Raw genomic sequence first — 19,823 nt, 5'->3', positions numbered from 1 at the left:
GCCCTCCCAAGTGAAAAGGTAGTAAGAGATAAAAACAAGAGACATTTTATTAGAGTCCAGGGCAATCAGTTTTGGGCAGCAGCGGAGGGCAGCTTCACATAACTCTTCATGGGTGGTAGTGGCCGAATCTTTCGGCCGGCCCAGCCTCCCTTGCGTTGCCACAGCCCACTGTTAGGCCTCTTGCCCAGCCAGCGGTTCCTTCCTGCCTTGCCGATGACCCGCTGGTTATGGTTAACGTTGGATACTCGGCCTACAGTTGCAGTGCATGACTCCAGCACCTGACAAGAGAAGCAGACAAGAACGCACCGGTGGGGACACGAGGCTGGCAGGGCAGTGTTGGGAACACTACTCTGGGTGACTTCTTACACTCAATGAGGGACGGGAGAAGGGAGAAACACAAAACATTAGAATATAAACGTGGGTCCAACAATGAATTAAAAGTTAAGGAAAAGACTCCCCATATCTATGTTTGTGTCTGTGGTTTTCTTTTGGAGTCAGGGTCTGGGAAGGTATGTAGTCTTGGCTGACCTGGCACTGCACCAAGACACCCCTGCCTCTGACTCTTGAGAGATGGGATTAAAAGCCAGTTCCAACCTGGTGGTTCAACCTACGTCTTTTTCTGGTTTTTTGAGAAAGCCTAGGTGGCTTGCTTCTTTTGCCTCAGTGTCTGGGATGCTGGGGTTACAGACACGGATGGCCCGGCCTGGCTGGGAAGGGCATCTCGACTCTAAAGTTCCAGCCTGATATGGCATGCTTAGTCAGGTAGCAGAAACAGAGCAGACACAGAGGGAGGCACTGCCTGGCATCATAAACACTTGGGAGACACTGAGGGACATTCTAAAACTTCCTTCTCTTTTTCTTTTTGTTTTTTGAGGTAGGGTTTCTCTGTGTAGCCCTGGCTGTCCTGGAACTCACTCTGTAGACCAAGCTGGCCTTGAACTCAGAAATCCACCTGCCTCTGCCTCCCAAGTGCTGGGATTAAAGGCATGCGTCACCACTGCCCGGCCAAAACTTCCTTCTTTGCTGACCCCTCCCATCTGTGCCCATACACACCTGCATTTGCCTCTTCGAGGGCAGCTGGATAATGGCTGTCCCGTTCACCTTCCGAAGCAGCACACCGCATGTCCCTGGGGAAGGGGAAACAGCTTGGCCACCTTCCACAAATCAGAGGGAGGTTTCCATGGGGATCTGAGGCCACATGCCACCCTTCCTTTGCCCTTGGGGGGGCACATGAAACACAGAAGATCATACACTATGATCTAGGCTAAAACAAAGCACAGATTGATCCTCTCATTGTTTGTTTCTTCCTGTCCTGGAACAGATGTGAGTCTAAAGGGTTCCCAGAATAGTGCTATCCCAATTGTGGGATGTGTGTAGCTTTTGTGCCCATACCTGCAGCTCGGATATACTGGGCTCCCCGGCCAGGCTCGCTCTCTACGTTGTTGATGAGGGTCCCCACAGGCAGCGCCCCAAGTGGATGTGCATCCCCCTCCTGGGCGGCCACTAGAAAACAGGATCTCATCAGCACAAGACCCAGCCACCTCCACCCCACACATCCACCAGCCATCCCTCACCTGCCATCCTGCCTATGTGATTAGAGTTCAGGATTGTATCTCCAGCCTTCATGTTTTCCGTGGCAATGATCCAGCGCTTCCGGCTACCCCCAGCAACCAGAGCTATGTCTGCAGACCTGTTCAGGATGATGGACAAAGCCCACATTTTCTGAGAAGCTACAAAACAACAATTCAGACCACACCATCATCATTTCCCATCCCAAACTTGCCTACAAGGATCATAGCGGACTACCACAACCTTCTCCTCAAACGGTTCTGGTGCCTTTTCCTTTTCTGGCCGGAACCGTAGAAAGTCAATCATGCGATAATTCTGTTTGTGGCCTCCACCGATACCATGCACTCGGATGCGGCCTAGGATCAAGACAGTTCAGGCATGTGATTCAGGTTAGAATAACTCTCAGCCTAGATTGGACAGTAGTACTCCCTCACTATTATATCACAAACAGAAAAACGACAAAGGGTTGGTGGTATAGCAGTACAGAGCTTGCCTTGTGAGCGCTGAGGTCCCAGGTTCGAGCCACAGTATGTGGGTGAACAGAGGCCAGGGCTTCCTTGCAAAAGTAGTGGGGTAACACTTATATGGCTCAATAAAAATATGATTATTAAAACTGTACTGGAAGGGATATACACTGGACTCCCATCATTAAACCATTATAATGTTGGTCCCTTGCATTGAGCAGGTTTTCTGTTTCTCTGTGGTCTCTTCTTCAGCTTCAGTCATGACCCACACGGTGAGATGCACCTCAATGACATCTTACAAGCTATAGTGCACTGCTATATAGACATCCAGGATGCTAATGCAGTCGGGCAGTGGTGGCACACGCCTTTAATCCCAGCACTCAGGAGGCAGAGGCAGGCAGATTTCTGAGTTTGAGGCCAGCCTGGTCTACAGAGTGAGCTCCAGGACAGCCAGGGCTACACAGAGAAACCCTGTCTCAAAAAACAAAACAAAACAAAAAACAAACAAAAAAAAAAAACCCCAGGAGCCTAACACACTTTCCTCCTGAATGCTCCAGGCCCTTTTCCCACCTGTATGGTCTCGACCCCCAGACTTCCTCATCTTCACTGGTTTAACTGTGTACTTGGTACGACTCTTCCAGGACACAAACTTGGCACTGCGGTCCGCAGACATATGCACTGGGCGGTAAGAGGGCGACACCAAGGCAGGGGGCAGCTGAAGGAGGACATTGCTCTGTATCTAGGGATTAAAGGAAATATTCTCTTTTAGAGAACCAAGCAAGAAAGCACCTAGACTAAGTTTAGCTTCCCAGAAACATCTCAGAACGCTGCCCCCTAATCTCCAACCTTCACAAATACCAGTGTAATGTGTTTATCCAGTTACTTGGTAATCACTTGGTAAACCTCTGATATAATTCTCCAAGGAAATGGTCTCCCTTTCATCATCTTCTAAATCCTTTCAAGTTCTTGCCTGGAAACCTTTCCTTCCCTGAAGAATTCACTTCTCCAGAGCTGGTAAACTCCACACACCTATCACCACCATCAGCAGTGGTGCCTTTTGCCCAATGCACGGTTTGAGGAATTTTCGAGTATGAATGGAAATGATTATTTTGCTTTTCCACTGGCTGTAGACTAAGTGTTTGGTTTAGCTTGAATTATAAAATATACATTCGCTAAATTCTGCCATGCTCAGCCTGAGAAATGCAGAGAAGCAAGATCAGTAATTTCTTTTCTTTTCTTTCTTTCTTTCTTTTGTGTGTGTGTGTGATTCACCATTGCCCACTACAGACCCACTGTTCGACAGTCCCTAATATCAGCAATAACCCAGTCGTACATTAAAACAGTTAAGAGCACTGGTTCTAGGAGGTAGAGGAAGCGCATAGAATGAGCGAGGCTCTAGGTTTAATCTGCAGTAGCAGGGCAAGTTGCGAAGCCCGTCTGTCTAGCCCCAGAAGGTGTAAGACTGCTGACCAGGTTTCTCATCCCCAAAATGTGCATAAGAACTCTCAGGAGGTCGGTTAATTCAGTCCTCTTCTCTGCCTGGTTTACGGCTGGCACCTTAATGTTACTTCTGCAACCTGTTTAGTAAAGGCTTGCAAAAGCACTTGGAAGCCCGTATCTGAGATCGGGATTGACGGAGAACGAAGGTCACGTGATCTCGCCTAGCCTTGCGGGATCCCGGACAGCCCAGGCGGAAAGAACCAATCCTAGTTCCCAGGTAAGCGGATTACCTGGGCAGCAGGGAGCAGAGTCGGAACCCGGGCGGTAATGGCCGCGGATGCCAGGCTCAAAGAGCGCAGAGCACTCGTCAGCGCACACAGCGCCATGGGCCGGCCGGGCTCCTCCGCGCCGTGCTCGCTTTTACCTTCATCCAGAGCCTGGCGCTCTGGGATGACGTTCCGGTCCCGGTCCCGTCGCTTTCCAATGACGCGAGAGAGGCGGGCACAGAACGGCAGCGCCGCAGGATACACGCTTTCTTGCCTCTCCAAAGAACAAGTTCTCAGCCAATCATCGGGGGGGGGGGTTGCTCGGGTCACGTGACGGGCGGCAGTCCCCGCCCCTTGGAGCCGTCAAAACAATTGCCTCGAGCGGCAGCCATGATAAATTTAAAGGGGCAGCACCCACGGAGGCGGTAGCCGGACCGGCAGACTGCAGGTGAGTCTTTGGGAGTACCCCTGGGGCTGAGAATTAAGATTACACTGACTCTTATTCCCACATTCCGGGACAAATGAATAAGTCCCTTCCTACTAACCTCAGAAAACTTTAGACTGACTCAAAAACTCCGCCCCCCCGCGATTCTTCCCCGCCCCTCGGCGTCCAGACAGTGGGATAACCTGCCCCGCCCCCTATGGGAACCCCTGACTGTGACCTCGAGCTGGTCTGATGTCGGGTCCCGGGCAGCAACTCTGTTCTCACTCACTCTGCCCTTCCTCTCCCCTCAGCCTTTGGCGATCTTACTCTGTCCTCACCCTCGGCCCTCGGGGCGAGGCAGGAACCTTAGACACTCCTGAACTGTGGGCCCTCAGGCTTCGGTAGCCTGCGCTCGGAGCCTTGCTCCGTGACCCCACTGTGCTCAGCAGATCTGCTATGCATCCCTGAACCATCCGGCACTTGCGAGACATTTTAAGGCGCCTGTTAGGTGATTATGTCAGACAAAGCTATGGAAGGAGGCGATTGCCGTAATCCTGTTGGGAATCCTAACCGGGTCTCCCTTCTCAGGGACACCACACCCCTTGCTGCAGGTCTCCTTATCGGGAGAAAGTAACTGCACCGAGCTGGAATGAGGAGAGTGACTTAAGGAAGAAGGGACATTAGTACAAGTCTTTGAAGAACCTGTAGGCTGGAGGAGGGAGGGTGTTTGTCCTGGGTGGGGCTCCGTGCCAGGTCCTCTGAGAGGCTGTGAGGTGGTGACAGAGAAGGGGTGGGACTGCCGGACTTCTGGACTTTGGGCAGTACAAAGCCTTCTAAATCCTTAGTTTCAGGTCAGAGTTTCTTCCGGGCTCTGGCCTGGGAGCCGCCTGAAGCCAAGAGCTTCTGCTCTGTAAGCAGGTAAGGAGACTTCAGGGATGAGTTTGGAGGAAGTAGGAAGACCGGCTGAATTCGGGGGGGGGGGGGGGGAGTGAGGCCAGAAGGTGGTTTGGAAGGAGATCAGCAGGTTGGGAGGTGCTGGGCTTAGTGCCTTTGCTGATGCAGCCTGAAGACCTTGAACCTTCCAGAGCCTTGTCATGACGGCTGCTGTTTCCTGTACTCCCACATCCCTAACCTTGGGTCCTTCCCCTTTATTGGGACACTGCTTTCTGCACAGCTCTCCCACAAGTCCTCTGTGATTCTTACAATGCTTCAGATCCCCTGCTTCCTTTCCCTAACCTATGCTCTGTCTCCAATTGCCAAGTCCTGAATTCCTCTAGCTCCAAGCCTGCCCGATTGTCCTACAGATCTCTATCCAGGTTAATTCCTCTCCCTCACCTTAGTTTTATGGTCAGTGCCGTGGAACTCCTCCTCTTTCATCAGCTTAGCCATGGGGTCGGCCATACTCTTTTCCCTTTGCGGGATGCCCACCAATCTCTAGTAGTATGTCTTTTCTCTGCCCCACCTGAACTCTGTGGTTTCTCTTTAGCCTAGGATGTCAGGCTTGGTGTTGGGGCAGCGGGATGAGCCTGCAGGGCACCGGCTCAGTCAAGAGGAGATCTTGGGCAGCACCAAGGTGGTGAGCCAAGGGCTGGAGGCCCTACACAGTGAACATCAGGCAGTGCTGCAGAGCCTGTCCCACACCATTGAGTGTCTGCAACAGGGAGGCCATGAGGAAGGACTGGTCCATGAGAAGGCCCGGCAGCTGCGGCGGTCTATGGAGAACATCGAGCTGGGGCTGAGCGAGGCCCAGGTAAGAATAAGGGGGGATGCCAAGTGTTCCAGTGACATGATGCAAGTTTGGGGGTCTCCTTGTCCTAGAAACTTGGATTTGTTGATTCGTTAAATGTTCATTAAGTGACTACTGTGTGTCAACTCTTCTGCATGCTGGTGGTGCAGTATAGAACACCACAGCACAGTTCTTCTCGGAGCTGATATTATAGCTGGGAGAGTCAGCTAGAGCTCAGGTAAATATGTAAATGATTTACTGGGCCAGAGTGATCATTGCTAAGGACAGAACAAAGACAAAGAAAGAAGGGAAGGGGCTGGAGGGATGGCTGAGGGGTTAAGAGCTATGTGCTCTTCTAGAGGTCCTGAGTTCAAGTCCCAGCAATGGTGGCTCACAACCATGTAATGGGATCTGATGCCCTCTTCTGGTGTGTCTGAAGAGTGACAGTGTACTCATATGCATCAAATAAAGACATAAAGCTTTAAGAAAGGAGGGAAGTAGGAAGAGGATACAGAGCTGTCATAAAATCCCTCACTTAAAAGGTGATGTTTGAGCAGAGAGGGTGAGGATGCGCACCATGGGATTGATGGTCCAGCAGGCAGCACAGGCACACAGGCCTTGCTTGGAGCCTGGCTCATAGGTTTAGTGATTTGCAGAGCTGCTGTGGGTTCCTGCAGGGTGCAAAGTGAGTGAGGGCACAATGTAGATAACTCAGGAGGAGGAGGGATGCCATGGGAGACATCTACAGAGAGTGTGGAGCTGGGAGGCTGTCCTCAGGTTGAGAGAGCTGTTGGGATGTCTGAGGAGTGATGGGATTCGGCCTGGATCATCTGCTCTCTGGATGAGAGTAGAACTAGAGACTAAGGGCAGAGACCAGGGAGGCCTGGAGCAGGCTGCTGCTGTCTGAGTGGGAACTGGAAGATTGGCGTCTAATGGGCGGGGTGACAGCTGGGGTTAGAGTATCCATTTAATTCCATTCATTCATTTATAGATTTATTCATTTATGTTATGTATGTGAGTACACTATTGCTGTCTTTGGACACAGAAGAAGAGGGCATCAGATCCCATTACAGATGGTTGTGAGCCACCATGTGGTTGCTGAGAATTGAATTCTGGAAGAGCAGTCAGTGCTCAGAACCTCTGAGCAGTCTCTCCAGCCTGAGTATCTCTCTTTCTTAACTCCATTCATTTTTTTTTGTGTATGTGTTTTGTCTGCATCTATGTCTATATACTCCCCGTAATCCTGGTATGTGTAGAGGCCAGAAGAGGCCATTGGATCCCCTGGGACTGCAGTTACAGGTGGTTGTGAGCCAACATGTTGGTGCCAGGAATTGAACCCAGGCCCTCAGGAAGAGCAACCAGTGCTCTTAATCACTGAGACATCTCTCCAGCCCAGTATTTCTCAACCTGTGGGTTGTAACCCTTGGGAGGTCAAATGACCCTTTCACAAGGGTCACCTATCAGACATGCTGTATATCAGATATTTACATTACGATTCATAACATAGCAATATTAGTTATGAAATAGCAATGAAATAATTTTATGCCTGGGGGTTAGCCACAACTCGAGGAACTGCATTAAAGGGCCACAGCATTAGGAAGGTTGAGAGCCACTGCTCCAGCCTCGGAGCATCTGTTTATGATACGTCTCTTTTTTGGTTGTTGGTTTTCAAGACAGGGTTTCTCTTTGTAGCCAAGGCTTTCCTGGAACTCACTTTGTAGACGAGGCTGGCCTCGAACTCAGAAATCCACCTGCCTCTGCCTCCCGAGTGCTGGGATTAAAGGTGTGTGCCACCATGTTCGGCTTATGATACATCTCTTGCCACTCACTGCCGCTTGTTGCTTCCTCTCTGTCATCTTCCGGAAGGCCACCTGTCCCCTGAATGCTCTTATCCAAAAGCCTGGAGCTCATATGATGTTCCCACCTAGGTGATGCTGGCGCTGGCTAGCCACCTGAGCACAGTGGAGTCTGAGAAGCAGAAGCTGCGAGCCCAAGTGCGGCGGCTATGCCAGGAGAATCAGTGGCTCCGGGATGAGCTGGCGGGCACTCAGCAGCGCCTGCAGCGCAGCGAGCAGGCTGTGGCTCAGCTAGAGGAAGAGAAGAAGCACCTGGAGTTCCTGCGGCAGCTGCGGCAGTATGATGAGGACGGCCACGGCATGGTGAGCATGTGAGAGTGGGCCGAAAGCTCTCGTTCTCAGTTACCAGGATGTGTGGCAAAGACAAACGGTCAGACAGCTGGAACCCAGAATCCTAAGGGCTACAGTCAGGGAGAGCACAGCCCACTTAGGGAGGAGACTCCCTTACGGTCTTCTCTCAGTGAGCTGGTGCTTATGTATCCCTGTGCCTGTGCCGAGTGAGTGCAGAGAGGAGGAAAAGTGCCTGCCTTCTCAGGTCTGTGCAGAACTGGGCTCACACACAAGGACATGGATGTGACTAGACAAAGCAGCAAGCACACAGTGTGGATGTGGCTCCGTCAGATAGAGGAGCCACATAGATAGGTCCCTGAGGACTGGCATGGTCAGAAGGGTTCAGAGAGGAGGTGGGGTACAGAGTTGGGAGGTAGTTATAACCATGTGTTCATTTTTTTTTTTAAAGATTTGTTTATTACTATACATAAGTACACTGTAGCTGTCTTCAGACACACCAGAAGAGGGCGTCAGATCCCATTACAGGTGGTTGTGAGCCACCATGTGGTTGCTGGGATTTGAACTCAGGACCTTCTAAGGAAGAACAGTCAGTGCTCTTACCCACTGAGCCATCTCACCGTGTTCATTTAAGTGGGGTAGAAGTTGTGCTGGGCTGGGCGTGGTGGCGCATGCCTCTAATCCCAGCACTTGAGAGGCAGAGGCAGGCAGATTTCTGAGTTCGAGGCCAGTCTGGTCTACAGAGTAAGTAAGTTCCAGGACAATCAGGGCTACACAGAGAAACCCTGTCTTGAAACCACCCCCGCCCCCAAAAAAGAAGAAGTTGTGCTGGATTTTCAATGATGATGTGGGGAAAGAGGAGCTTGCTGGCCTGGAGGAGGAATTATAGTTAACAGTCCAGGGCTAGCCGGAGTGCTGTTCTGTCCAGGGGATGGAGAGATGATTTACCTGGGACACACAGATAAGCCTCTGTGTAAGGCTACCATTCCCGAAGAAGAAAAGCACATTTTCCATTGTGGAAATGTGTTAGACAGTGAGGGCTGGGCCCTCAGAGATGGTAAGCCCAAGGCAGAGCTAGACACTGTGGGTCAGTAAGAGCAGACATACTCCTTCCCCTCAGGAGAGACAGGAGAGACGTATAATCAGTGTAAGTGCACAGGGATCGCATGGCTATAATTGCAAAAGGTGAGCATTAGAGAGAGGGAGAACAGAGTGTTAGAGAGCTTTCGGGATGAGAAATAGAGTTAAACTATTTTGTCTATGACATCCCTGGCTTTCCCATCCAGGAGACCTGTGCATGACTGGTCAGCTGCTGGTCTTTCCCAGGGACAGAAGCTTTCAGCCCCATTGCTTGGTGGGTTTGTGGCTTAGAAGAACCCATGAAGCGGCCCTTGGGGTCTGGCATGCTGTCCCTTTTCTTCCAGGAGGAGAAGGAGGGAGAGGCCACCAAAGATTCTCTGGATGACCTGTTCCCCAATGAGGAGGAGGAGGACTCCGGCAACGACTGTGAGTTTGCCTGTGGGGCTGCAGGGTGCGGGCAGCAGGAAGCTGCTTCAAGCTGTGGCCCAGTCTGAGTAGCATCTCCACGTCCAGAGATAAGTTGTCTATTCTGGAGACTAGGCAGACTCCAGCCTAGGACTTGAGTCCCTCCCTCCTCTGTACCCATCAGCACTTAATGAGTGTGCTATGTACGAGGATTACCGAGATGAAAGTAAGTTTGCAGTCTAGCAGAGAATAACCCTGGGCTGGAGCCACAAGGATTCCTCACACCTTTCATGTTTTTGCTTTGCTGGATACCCCTAGCAAATGTTAGTTGAGTGACTTACTGAGCGAATAAATGGGATTGTGATGGGCACAGGTGCAAGGGTGTGCTTAAGAGAACAGCAGTGGTGTGGAGTCTCCTTTGAGAGCCTAGTGGGGAGCAGCCAAGAGACAGGGAGGGCAGAGGGGAGGGCAGGCAGCAAGGGAAAAGGAGAAGTCCTCTGAGGAAATGCCTTGTCTCTTTGGGGATGAGTTAGTGTCCCGTGGTCAGGGTGCTGCAGCGGCCCAGCAGGGTGGATATGAGATCCCAGCAAGGTTGCGGACCCTGCACAACCTGGTCATCCAGTATGCAGCTCAGGGTCGCTATGAGGTGGCGGTGCCACTCTGCAAGCAAGCGCTAGAGGACCTGGAGCGCACATCTGGCCGAGGTCACCCTGATGTGGCTACCATGCTCAACATCCTGGCTCTGGTGTACCGGTGAGCACTGCCGTCCTCTGCTGTCTACAGCAGCTTTCATCCTACCTTCCTCTGCTCTCTGCTGGGCCTCCCAGGGATACCCTGCAAGGCTTTGTCCCCACACTGGACCCCTCCCTCCAGTCCTGAACTCCCACTCCCCCACACACAAACCTCATCTCTCAGACTCTGTTTCTCTGGCCTCTCTGGAGAGAGTGTGTGCCTCATTCTGTTTGTGGCTCCTGCTTATGAGGACTTGTGACTTCTTCTTGCGATGGCAGTGTCTACAGCCTGGTGTGTCGTGAAGTTTTCTTCCTGTCCTCTCAGTCTCTAAGTGTGCCTCAGTTCTCTCGGAGGAAGGAAGGGAGGGAGGGAGGAGATGGTATGGGGGCGGGGTTCACACTCACGCTCATCCTTTCTGCTGCTTTCCAGGGACCAGAATAAGTACAAGGAGGCTGCTCATCTGCTGAACGATGCTCTCAGCATCCGGGAGAGCACCCTGGGCCGGGACCACCCAGCCGTCAGTATTCCCGCCCACTCCGCCCCCTCTGTCTCTGCTGTGTTGGCCTGTTAGTCCTCTGTGTGCTGCCCTCAGTCCACTCACCACGTGTGTAGGAAGGAGGCTCGAGAGCTTTCGGCCTTCACCCAGTGAACTCTGGCTCTCAGTTCTCTGAGGCCCAGTGACTCCTGTTTGTGTTGCTTACATTTTATATTAGGGTTTAGCAATTGTACAGAATAACAAGGTTTAATTGAGATATTTTCTTTCAAAAAGTCCTTTTCCCTTTATTTTATTTTTATGTGTCTGGGTAGTTTGCCTGCATGTATGTCTGTGCACCGTGGGTGTACAGCGCCTATAGAGGCCAGAGGAGAGCATCCTATATGGGTGCCGGGAATTAGAGGTAGGTCCTCTGGAAGAGCAGCCAGTGAGTGCACTTAGCCTCGGAGTCATCTCCCCAGCATGTCTGTAAAGTACTCTGCCCACATCTGTCCCTCCTTACTCCCCTTTCTTAACCTACTTTCCCTCATGGGGTTTTAGGAACCCAGGGCCTTGCCATGTTAGAGCAGCAGTCTCTTGCCTAGCTTGAACTTAGTGAGGCAATACACCTAGACCTTCGACTCTCTTTGTATGACAAGTGTTTTTTCTTGGAATTTAATTTACAGTTAGTATATCTTCCCTATACATATAACCCCCTGAAGTGTAACGAGACAACACTCTAATGGATATAATAGAGACAGAAAGTAATTTTTTATTACATGATTCACTCAATACAATGTAAAAAATAACCGAGTACAACTTCCTAGAAAATATAACAAAATAATCTGATGTTGGACAGAGAAACACTGTCTCAAAAAAAAACCCCCAAAAAACAAAAACCCAAGATTCTAACGTTGGATTTATAGAAGTGCTAAGACAAAAAGCAGAAGCCATATGGGTAGCTTTTTTTTTTTTTTTTTTTTTTTGGGTTTTGAGACAGGGTTTCTCTGTGTAGCCCTGGCTGTCCTGGAACTCACTTTGTAGACCAGGCTGGCCTCGAACTCAGAAATCCACCTGCCTCTGCCTCCCAAGTGCTGGGATTAAAGGTGTGCGCCACCATGCCCGGCTTTGGGTAACCATTTTATTACTAATATAACAGGTTTTTTTCCCCACAATGCTCTGGTTGTTTTGGAACTTGCTGTGTAGATCAGGCTGACCTTGAACTCCCAGAGATCTGCCTGCTTCTGCCTTTTGAGTGCTGGGATTAAGGGCGTACACACCACGCCTGGCCTAAAATGCAGCATTATTATAGGTATTCACAGGCCATTTTTATTTGTATAAAAGAGGAAGAGTCTAGAAATGTGCACTGGCAAGATGGCTCAGGCAGTAAAACTGCACGTTGCCAGGCCTGATGACCTGAGTTCAATCCTCAAACTTCCATGGTGGAAGGAAGGATACATACATACATACACATACATTTAAAAGCTTTGAAAATAAGTTGGTAGCTGGAGGTGTGGCTCAACAGTTAGGAGAGTGGACTGCTCTGTCAAAGGACCTGGCTTCAGTTCCCAGAGCCCACATCAGGTGACTCAAAGCATCTGGTACCTCTGGTCTCCCATGGTACATCACAGACACACACACACACACACACACACACACACAGAGACAGACACACACACATACATACACACACAGACACACACAGACACACATACAGACACACACAGACACACACATACATACACAGACACACACACACACACATCATTAAGACTTTTTTTTAAAAGATAAAGTTCTAGAAAACAGCTTTGAGTAGGGACAGAGTGCCAAGCAACTGCTGGGTTGTCCAAGTTGAGAAAATGGGGGCCATCACAGCTTTGGAAATGAGGTGACCTTGTGAGAACAGTTCCCTGTGATGTCCCATTAGCCAGGCAGGGATGCTGCATCTCAGTGGCACCAGGACCTTGACCTCCTCCTAGTGATGCCAGTGCTTCTGCCCCTTGCTCACAGGTCCAGGGGTGTTCCAAAGTCTCCAGAGTCCTATAACACACGCACACTACCCATGGCTTTCCTGTTTCCCCTTGCTAAAAGCACTGGACTGCAGCCAGAAACCACCATCAGAAAATTTTCAAAGTACCTCTAGGGGGCGATACCTCACCCCATAGAGCTTCAGCCGTTTTGTTCATAGTTTCTCATTCCAGACTTTGGCTCTGGTGGTACAATGTCTCTGTCTGTCTGTGTCCTTTTTGAAGTTACTACGGGGGCTGGGGCGGGGGGGGGGGGGAGTTATCCAGAGGTCAGAGGACAATCAGCTTGCTGGAAATGGTTCTCCCCGTGTCCCGTGAATTTAGGTCCGCAGACTTGGCAGCAAGCGTTTTCCCTGCCGAGCCATCTGGGGTGTAATGGGGGTTGGCCCTCTTTGCAGGTGGCTGCCACACTCAACAATCTGGCTGTGCTGTACGGCAAACGCGGTAAATACAAGGAGGCAGAGCCACTGTGCCAGCGGGCACTGGAGATCCGAGAGAAGGTGCCCACCAACTTCCCCATCCTCCCTGGTCCCCCTCCTCCCCTTTACAGCTTCTTATCTTCTTCCCTCTTTTCCTTCTCCTCATGTGCGTGCACACACATAATTATGCTCTTTCTCAGGTCTTGGGCACTGACCATCCAGATGTGGCAAAACAGCTGAACAACTTGGCCCTCCTATGTCAAAACCAGGGCAAGTACGAGGCGGTGGAACGCTATTATCAGCGGGCACTAGCCATCTATGAGAGCCAGCTAGGGCCAGACAACCCTAATGTAGCTCGGACCAAGAATAACCTGGTAAGGAAGGAAGAGACAGGAGGGTGGAAGGGGAGTGGGTGGGAAAGGCCTCCCACATGGGTCCTGGACTCAGAAAGCCTCAGAATGGAGCACGCTCCTTGGCCAACTTGGTGCCTGTCTCTATGGCTACCTCTGAGAAGGAAGGGTCTGCTTCAATCTGCTGACAGAGGCTCCCAGTCGCATTGGGAGCTGGGCAAGAATAACTAACTCTGTAATGAGAACAGGTTGAATGAGCAGGGTCTCTGGAGCCAGATGCCAAGTGGAGCTGCCTGAGTCTGGCTGAGACCTGCCTTCTTCATCTCTTGCTCCTGGGTTGCTGTTTCCTAGGCTTCCTGCTACCTAAAGCAGGGCAAGTACTCTGAGGCCGAGGCTCTGTACAAAGAGATCCTGACCTGTGCCCATGTGCAGGAGTTCGGGTCTGTGGATGGTGAGTGGGTGGGAAGGTCTGGGAGCGGGGTAGATCAGGGACCATACACAGGCTGTAGGGACAGCCACACCCCCTCAGTCCAGCTCCATTGGCCTGTGGGTTCTGAATCCCCACACATGTCCTGGTCTGTTCTCCTACCTCCTCATGCGCTATCTCATCCTCAGATGACCACAAGCCGATCTGGATGCATGCTGAGGAACGGGAGGAGATGAGCAGGGTGAGTGGGGCTACCCGGGCACTGGCAGCTCGCAGGGCCTCTGCCTTAAGCCTGTCTTAGCTTAGCTATTCACTCACTTGGCCAGCCCTCAGTGCACAATGCCTTCCCCTACTCAGTCTGCACCTTAGCCCGTGCCCACCTGCCTCCTAGCATCTTTCTGTTCTCATCCCCAGAGCCGGCCCCGTGACAGCAGTGCGCCCTATGCAGAGTACGGAGGGTGGTACAAGGCCTGCAGAGTGAGCAGGTGAGCTGCCAGGGGTCAGAGGCTCCTCTGAGGCTCCTCTGTCCAGCCTCCTGATCTCAGAGCCTTCTCACAGCCCTTTCTCTGCCCCTCTCCTGCCCTTTTCCATTGTTCTGTTTTGTAGCACTTACACGTCTGCAGGGCCTGTGTGTGCTTGACAAGTGCTCTGCTGCTGGGCTATGTTCTCACTCCATTTCTGTATCCTCCTCCCTGCAGCCCCACAGTGAACACTACTCTGAAAAACCTAGGGGCTCTGTACAGGCGCCAGGGGAAGCTGGAGGCAGCCGAGACCCTGGAGGAATGTGCTCTGCGCTCCCGGAAACAGGTCAGGAGCCCACACCACAGGGCCATGGTACTTGCTTGCTCAGGAGGCTGAGGTAGAAGGGAATTCCAGGCCAGCCATGGTCTTTACTAAGATCCTGCATCAGGAGTGGCTAGCGCAGTAACTCAGAGCCCTTGCTGTTGCTGCCCAGAACCCAGGTTCAGTTCCCAGCACCCATGTCAGGCAGCTCACAACGGCCTGTAACTCAAGTCCTGGGGGATCCAGTGGTCTCCGGCCTCCATGGGTATTGCACTCATGTGATGCACACATATCACCCAGGCACGCAGGCATTTTTTTTCTGAGACAGGGTTTCTGTGTATATCCCTGGCTCTGTAGACTCTATGGAAATGAACTCAGAGATCTGAGATCCGCCTTCCTGCCTGTTTTCCAAGTACTAGGATGAAGGGTGTGGCCAGGCAGTGGTGGCACACGCCTTTAATCCCAGCACTCAGGAGGCAGAGGCAGGCGGATTTCTGAGTTCGAGGCCAGCCTGGTCTACAAAGTGAGTTCCAGGACAGCTAGGGCTATACAGAGAAACCCTGTCTCGAAAAAAAACAAAAACAACAAAAAAAGAAAGGTGTGTACCGCCACCACCCAGCCGATAAATATATCTTAAAAAAAAAAAAGACCCTGCCCCAAAGAAAAATACAAGTCCAGATGGCAGGGCCAAGAAGGAAGGGCCTGGGGACAAGGACTCAAGGGACTTCTTGGGTTTCTTGTGCATGTGCTGAGAGAGGGACCAAGTCTTATGGCCGTGGTAGTTTTTAAGAAAGTTCTCACTCATGCTGGCTGGAGAGATGACTCAGCAGTTAAGAGCACTGACTGCTCTTCCAGAGAGCCTGAGTTCAAGTCCCAGCAATCACAAGGTGACTTACAACCATCCGTAATGGGGTCCGATGCCCTCTTCTGGTGTGTCTGAAGACAGCAACAGTGTACTCATATACATATAATAAATAAATCTTTAAAAAGAAAAGAAAAAAGGAAAACAAAAAGAATGTTCTCACTGCAAATTTGCCGCTTGTGTCAGGTGCAGATCTAAGATTTCTTTCATAGCTGGTATGGTGGCTTGCGCTTGTAATTCCAGTACTCAGGTGGCTGAGGCAGAGTAGTTACTATGAGTTTGAGGCCTTTTCTCAAAAAATCCAAACCAGGGCAGGTGTGAGCTGACTTAAAAGTGGCCTTTCACTCTGGGCCATAGCTACCACATATAAGTCTGTAAGGATGTACTGGAGCCACACAGAGCAGATCTGTCCAGCCGCTGAGTGAGGCGCATAGTAAGGAGGGGAGACACTGTCCCTGCACTGGCTGCCGAGAGGAAAAAGAGCGAGGTGAGCCACATCCTGGGACTTAGGGAGTGTGAGGGCCCAGCTCCTTCCTTTTACTGTATTCTTCTCTCAGATATTGCATCCCAACTACAGTCTCCTGCCCTCCCTCTCCTCCCCACCCCCTCCATTTCCCTTCAGAAAAGAGCAGGCCTCCCAGGGAGAGCAACCCTCAGAGGTTGGACTAGGCAAGTCAGTATGAGGAAAAGAGTCAGAGCCTCTGCTCCCGGTGTTAGGAACCCCACAAGAACACCAAGCTACACAACCGTACCATGTACGCAAAGGACCTAGCTCAGACCCATACGAGGCTCCCTAATTGTCACTTCAGTCTCTGTGAGCCCCTATGAGCCCTGGGTAGTAGATTCTGTGGACCATGTTTTACTGATGTCATTGATCCCTCTGGTTGCTACAGTCCTTCCTGCCCCCCTTCTGAGGGATTCCATGATGTTTGGCTGTGGGTCTTTCCATCTGCTCACATCAGTCGCTGGATGAAGCCTCTCTGAAGATGATTATGCTAGGCTCTAGCCTACAAGGACAGCAGAATATAAGCAGCATTCATTTCATTGCCCCCCGCCCCCAGCCTTGTTTGATTCTATCTTACCCTAGGTTATCCAGCCTCTGGTCCTGGCCCTCCAGGCAGTGTCAGGGATGAGCACCGACTCATGGCATGGGGCTTAAACTGGGCCAGTCACTGGTTGGCCCCCACCAGTTCTGCACCACCTTTACCTTAGCACATCTTGTAGGCAGGACAAACTAACTGTACATAGAAGATTTTGTGGCCAGGTTGGTGTCCCAGTTCCTCCATTTTCCCAGTATAGAAGGTGGTTCAGGCTCTGTGTCTCTCAGTACCAGGGGTCTATGCTAGGGTCACCCTCATAGATTCCAGAGAGTTTCCATTGCATGAGGTTTCTAGGTTACCCCTGAAATGATCCTCAATTCCAACCTTCTCTCTCAGTACTCGTTCTTTTACAGTTGTGTGTGTGTGTGTGTGTGTGTGTGTGTGATTTGGCCTGCACATGTGTCTGCATGCATGCAGTGCTCACTGAGATCAGAAGAGAGCACTGAATCCCCAGCTCTGGGGTTACAGGCCTTGTAACTTGTGAGCTGCCACGTAGGTGCTGGGAACTGAATCTGTGTCCTCTGGAAGAGCAGCTTATAAGGCTGGGCTGTGTTCCTAACATCTCCTCCTCTTTCTTCCAGGGTACTGACCCCATCAGTCAGACCAAGGTGGCAGAGCTGCTCGGGGAAGGAGATGGTAGAAAGGCCATCCAGGAGGGTCCTGGAGACAGCGTGAAGTTCGAGGGAGGTGAAGACGCATCAGTGGCTGTGGAGTGGTCAGGGGTAAGTCTGCTCACTACTACTGTCCTGAATTCTGAAGCTGTCTTTCCCCAAGTTTGTACAGGGTATGAGTCATGTAGTACCCACCAGTTAGCCCATCCTTTCAGGCCTGGCCCTGAGAATCTGTTATTTATTTGTTTGTTTGTTTATTGTTATACATAAGTACACTGTAGCTGTCTTCAGACACACCAGAAGAGGGAGTCAGATCTCATTACGGGTGGTTGTGAGCCTCCACGTGGTTGCTGGGAATTGAACTCAGGACCCTTGGAAGAGCAGTCAGTGCTCTTATCCACTGAGCCATCTTGACAGCCCCTGGGAATCTCTTCTTTTGGTTTTTCAAGACAGGGTTTCTCTGTGTAGCCCTGGCTGTCCTGGAACTCACTCTGTAGACCTGGCTGGCCTCGAACTCAGAAATCCGCCTGCCTCTGCCTTCCGAGTGCTGGGATTAAAGGCGTGCACCACCACGCCTGGCTGGGAATCTGTTCTTGATGAGGCCATTGCTTTCAATCACTGGGCTTCAGGAAAGGGAATAAATGGCAGGAATAGACTTAGAAGCTGGGTGACATGGGACCTTGGGTTCCCAATGCCTGTCTCTTCCCAACAGGATGGCAGTGGCACCCTCCAGAGGAGCGGCTCTCTGGGCAAGATCCGGGATGTGCTTCGTAGGAGCAGTGAGCTACTGGTGAGGAAGCTCCAGGGGACGGAGCCGCGACCTTCCAGGTACATGACAAGTGACAAGGGGTAACTATGACAAAGCAGGTCAGCAGGCCTGGCCTGCAGCACCTCCTGGTGCCGGAGAAATGTCCTAGAGTGTCCTACACAGAGGAGCAATGGGGGCCTCACTTCTCTTTTTCTTTGCAGCAGCAGCATGAAGCGGGCGGCCTCGCTGAACTACTTAAACCAACCCAATGCAGCCCCCCTCCAGGTGAGCGTGCTGAGGGACACCCTAGGGCCGAGGGAGGAAGGGCTCCCCAAGGCAGTCCCAGGGGCAACTGGGAAGGTGGAAGACTCACCATAGTGAAGGTGGCCTGGGAGACTGGAGCTCTTCAGGAGTCAGACTGACAGCATGGCATCGGAGGTGCTGGGCATCGAGAGACAGGGGCAGTGGGGGACACATGTCTAATCTCAGAGCTGGGGAAGCAGAGGCAAGTGGGACTCTGCATTTAAAGCCAGCCTGGTCTACAGAGTTCCAGCACGGACAGGGTGACACAGAAACCTGGTTTGAAAGAGAAGAGAAAGACAGACAGACAGATAGACAGACAGAGACAGAGAGAGAGAGAGTTTCTGGCTAAAGGATTCAGTCAGAATTATTCAGGAGAGTACCAGCCACTGGTGCTCTCTAAGCTGGTAATAATTCAGAGTGACTTAGAGCTGCTGGCCGTGTCTTACTCCTTCCCTTGAGGTCTCAGTGAGGAAGTAGGAACACCAGCAGCATGAAGTCTCCCTTAGAGAAAGCAGGCAACACTGCCAGCCAGTTCAACACAGTGAGCTCTTGGGTCAGCTCATTCACTGTGCAAGCCAGCATTCTTGCCCAGGTTTCGTCCCGTAGCTCCTCCAGTAGACCGTGCCTAAGCAAAGTCCTAGAGCTTAGGTTGAGGTTAGAAATTCCATCTTTAGTCTCTGCAGAGCAGGCAGACTCCAGGAGTTTGCAGTGATGTGTGGTTGCTGGTCTCTTTCAGGTCTCCCGGGGCCTCAGCGCCAGCACTGTGGACCTTTCTTCAAGTAGCTGACATTCAACTCCCTCTTTTAGTCTGCTGGGTCCCCACAGCCCTTACAGCATTCCCCATGGCTCCTGTCTCTTCCCCAACTCAATAGGATGGTGAAGAGGGAGCGGTGTATGTGGTAGATTGCTGCTTCTAGGGTCTAGGCTCCTTCCCTGGGAACCCCCCTTCGGAAGGGCCCTCAGGATAACATGATCTCTACTTTGGAGTCCTCTAGAGTAGCTGACTGAGGCTCCCAAGGTGGGAGAAAGTGGGTCTGCACCTCAGGGATGCGCCTGATGCTGGCTCTTCTGTCAGTTTGGGGCTGGCCAACTGGGCTGCCTTGCCCTGGTCTCTTTTACCCTCTGCTGCCTCACTACAGGTCCACATATTTCACTGTTTCTTTAATAAATGAACCAGGTAACATTTTGTGTTCGGAGTCTTCATTGAAGACGTTGTTCAGGACCCTTCCTAGAAGGATGAGGGCAGTGGTAGTGTGCAGGACTGTTGAATTCTTGGCTCAATGGTTCCCTCCGTGTTTGTACCCTCTTTAGCAGGGCCTGGAGGAAGACTTCTGGGGGATGGGGAATGAGGCACACAAGAAGAAGGTGCTGTGGACGGGGTTGTCAGGGACATGTGGTGGCCATGTGGCAGGACCCTGGAGTCCTGGCGCCACTTCTCCTGCCTGTGAGGCCCTCTGTGGCTTCCTTCCCC

The 19,823-nt window shown here is 51.5% G+C and overlaps 2 protein-coding genes across 8 annotated transcripts; one reads left to right on the top strand and one right to left on the bottom strand.

Moving 5' to 3' along the window:
• Nucleotides 1-29: 29 nt before the first annotated feature.
• On the bottom strand, nucleotides 30-3,990 carry Mrpl2 (mitochondrial ribosomal protein L2). 4 transcript variants are annotated; one of them, XM_017317496.1, is made up of 7 exons: nucleotides 3,898-3,990; nucleotides 2,604-2,772; nucleotides 1,784-1,925; nucleotides 1,575-1,690; nucleotides 1,393-1,503; nucleotides 1,054-1,154; nucleotides 30-278 (listed from the first exon to the last, which is right to left on the bottom strand). In XM_017317496.1, exons 1-7 carry the CDS (start codon nucleotides 3,901-3,903, stop codon nucleotides 66-68), a joined length of 858 nt encoding a protein of 285 aa, XP_017172985.1. In that variant the 5' UTR covers nucleotides 3,904-3,990; the 3' UTR covers nucleotides 30-65. The 4 variants fall into 4 exon arrangements, with proteins under 4 accessions (XP_017172985.1, NP_001303671.1, NP_079578.1 ...); NM_001316742.1 differs by having other exon boundaries at nucleotides 1,054-1,127; nucleotides 3,898-3,941; NM_025302.4 differs by having other exon boundaries at nucleotides 1,054-1,127; nucleotides 3,764-3,933.
• Klc4 (kinesin light chain 4) lies at nucleotides 3,973-19,538 on the top strand. Of its 4 annotated transcripts, none has more exons than XM_006525044.4 (17): nucleotides 3,973-4,187; nucleotides 5,009-5,081; nucleotides 5,650-5,913; nucleotides 7,818-8,048; nucleotides 9,458-9,539; nucleotides 10,052-10,271; nucleotides 10,680-10,767; nucleotides 13,148-13,249; nucleotides 13,369-13,542; nucleotides 13,870-13,969; nucleotides 14,134-14,186; nucleotides 14,360-14,430; nucleotides 14,644-14,752; nucleotides 17,272-17,412; nucleotides 18,014-18,129; nucleotides 18,274-18,334; nucleotides 19,089-19,538. In XM_006525044.4, exons 3-17 carry the CDS (start codon nucleotides 5,656-5,658, stop codon nucleotides 19,137-19,139), a joined length of 1,857 nt encoding a protein of 618 aa, XP_006525107.1. In that variant the 5' UTR covers nucleotides 3,973-4,187; nucleotides 5,009-5,081; nucleotides 5,650-5,655; the 3' UTR covers nucleotides 19,140-19,538. The 4 variants fall into 4 exon arrangements, with proteins under 4 accessions (XP_006525107.1, NP_083367.1, NP_001344059.1 ...); NM_029091.3 differs by having other exon boundaries at nucleotides 4,082-4,187; nucleotides 18,271-18,334; nucleotides 19,089-19,533; XM_011246689.2 differs by lacking the exon at nucleotides 3,973-4,187 and adding an exon at nucleotides 4,237-4,671 and having other exon boundaries at nucleotides 18,271-18,334.
• The last annotated feature ends 285 nt before the right edge of the window (nucleotides 19,539-19,823 follow it).

This window comes from Mus musculus, chromosome 17 (genome assembly GCF_000001635.26).
Source record: "Mus musculus strain C57BL/6J chromosome 17, GRCm38.p6 C57BL/6J".
In the NCBI taxonomy this organism is placed as follows: Eukaryota; Metazoa; Chordata; class Mammalia; order Rodentia; family Muridae; genus Mus; species Mus musculus.
The sequence above is the reverse complement of the archived record's forward strand: the minus strand, read 5'-3'. Positions and strand labels throughout refer to the sequence as shown.

What these genes read in the sequence shown, in the direction of transcription:
- Mrpl2 (NM_001379057.1), bottom strand. Translation starts at nt 3,859, where the DNA reads ATGGCGCTGTGTGCGCTGACGAGTGCTCTGCGCTCTTTGAGCCTGGCA. An exon ending in TCACATAGGCAGGATGGCAG is followed by an intron (nt 1,504 to 1,574) that starts GTGAGGGATGGC and finishes CCTGTTTTCTAG; the next exon opens with TGGCCGCCCAGGAGGGGGAT. An exon ending in CCAGTATATCCGAGCTGCAG is followed by an intron (nt 1,155 to 1,392) that starts GTATGGGCACAA and finishes GATTTGTGGAAG; the next exon opens with GTGGCCAAGCTGTTTCCCCT.
- Klc4 (XM_011246689.2), top strand. Translation starts at nt 5,656, where the DNA reads ATGTCAGGCTTGGTGTTGGGGCAGCGGGATGAGCCTGCAGGGCACCGG. An exon ending in GGAGGACTCCGGCAACGACT is followed by an intron (nt 9,540 to 10,051) that starts GTGAGTTTGCCT and finishes GGGATGAGTTAG; the next exon opens with TGTCCCGTGGTCAGGGTGCT. An exon ending in TGGCTGTGGAGTGGTCAGGG is followed by an intron (nt 17,413 to 18,013) that starts GTAAGTCTGCTC and finishes TCTTCCCAACAG; the next exon opens with GATGGCAGTGGCACCCTCCA.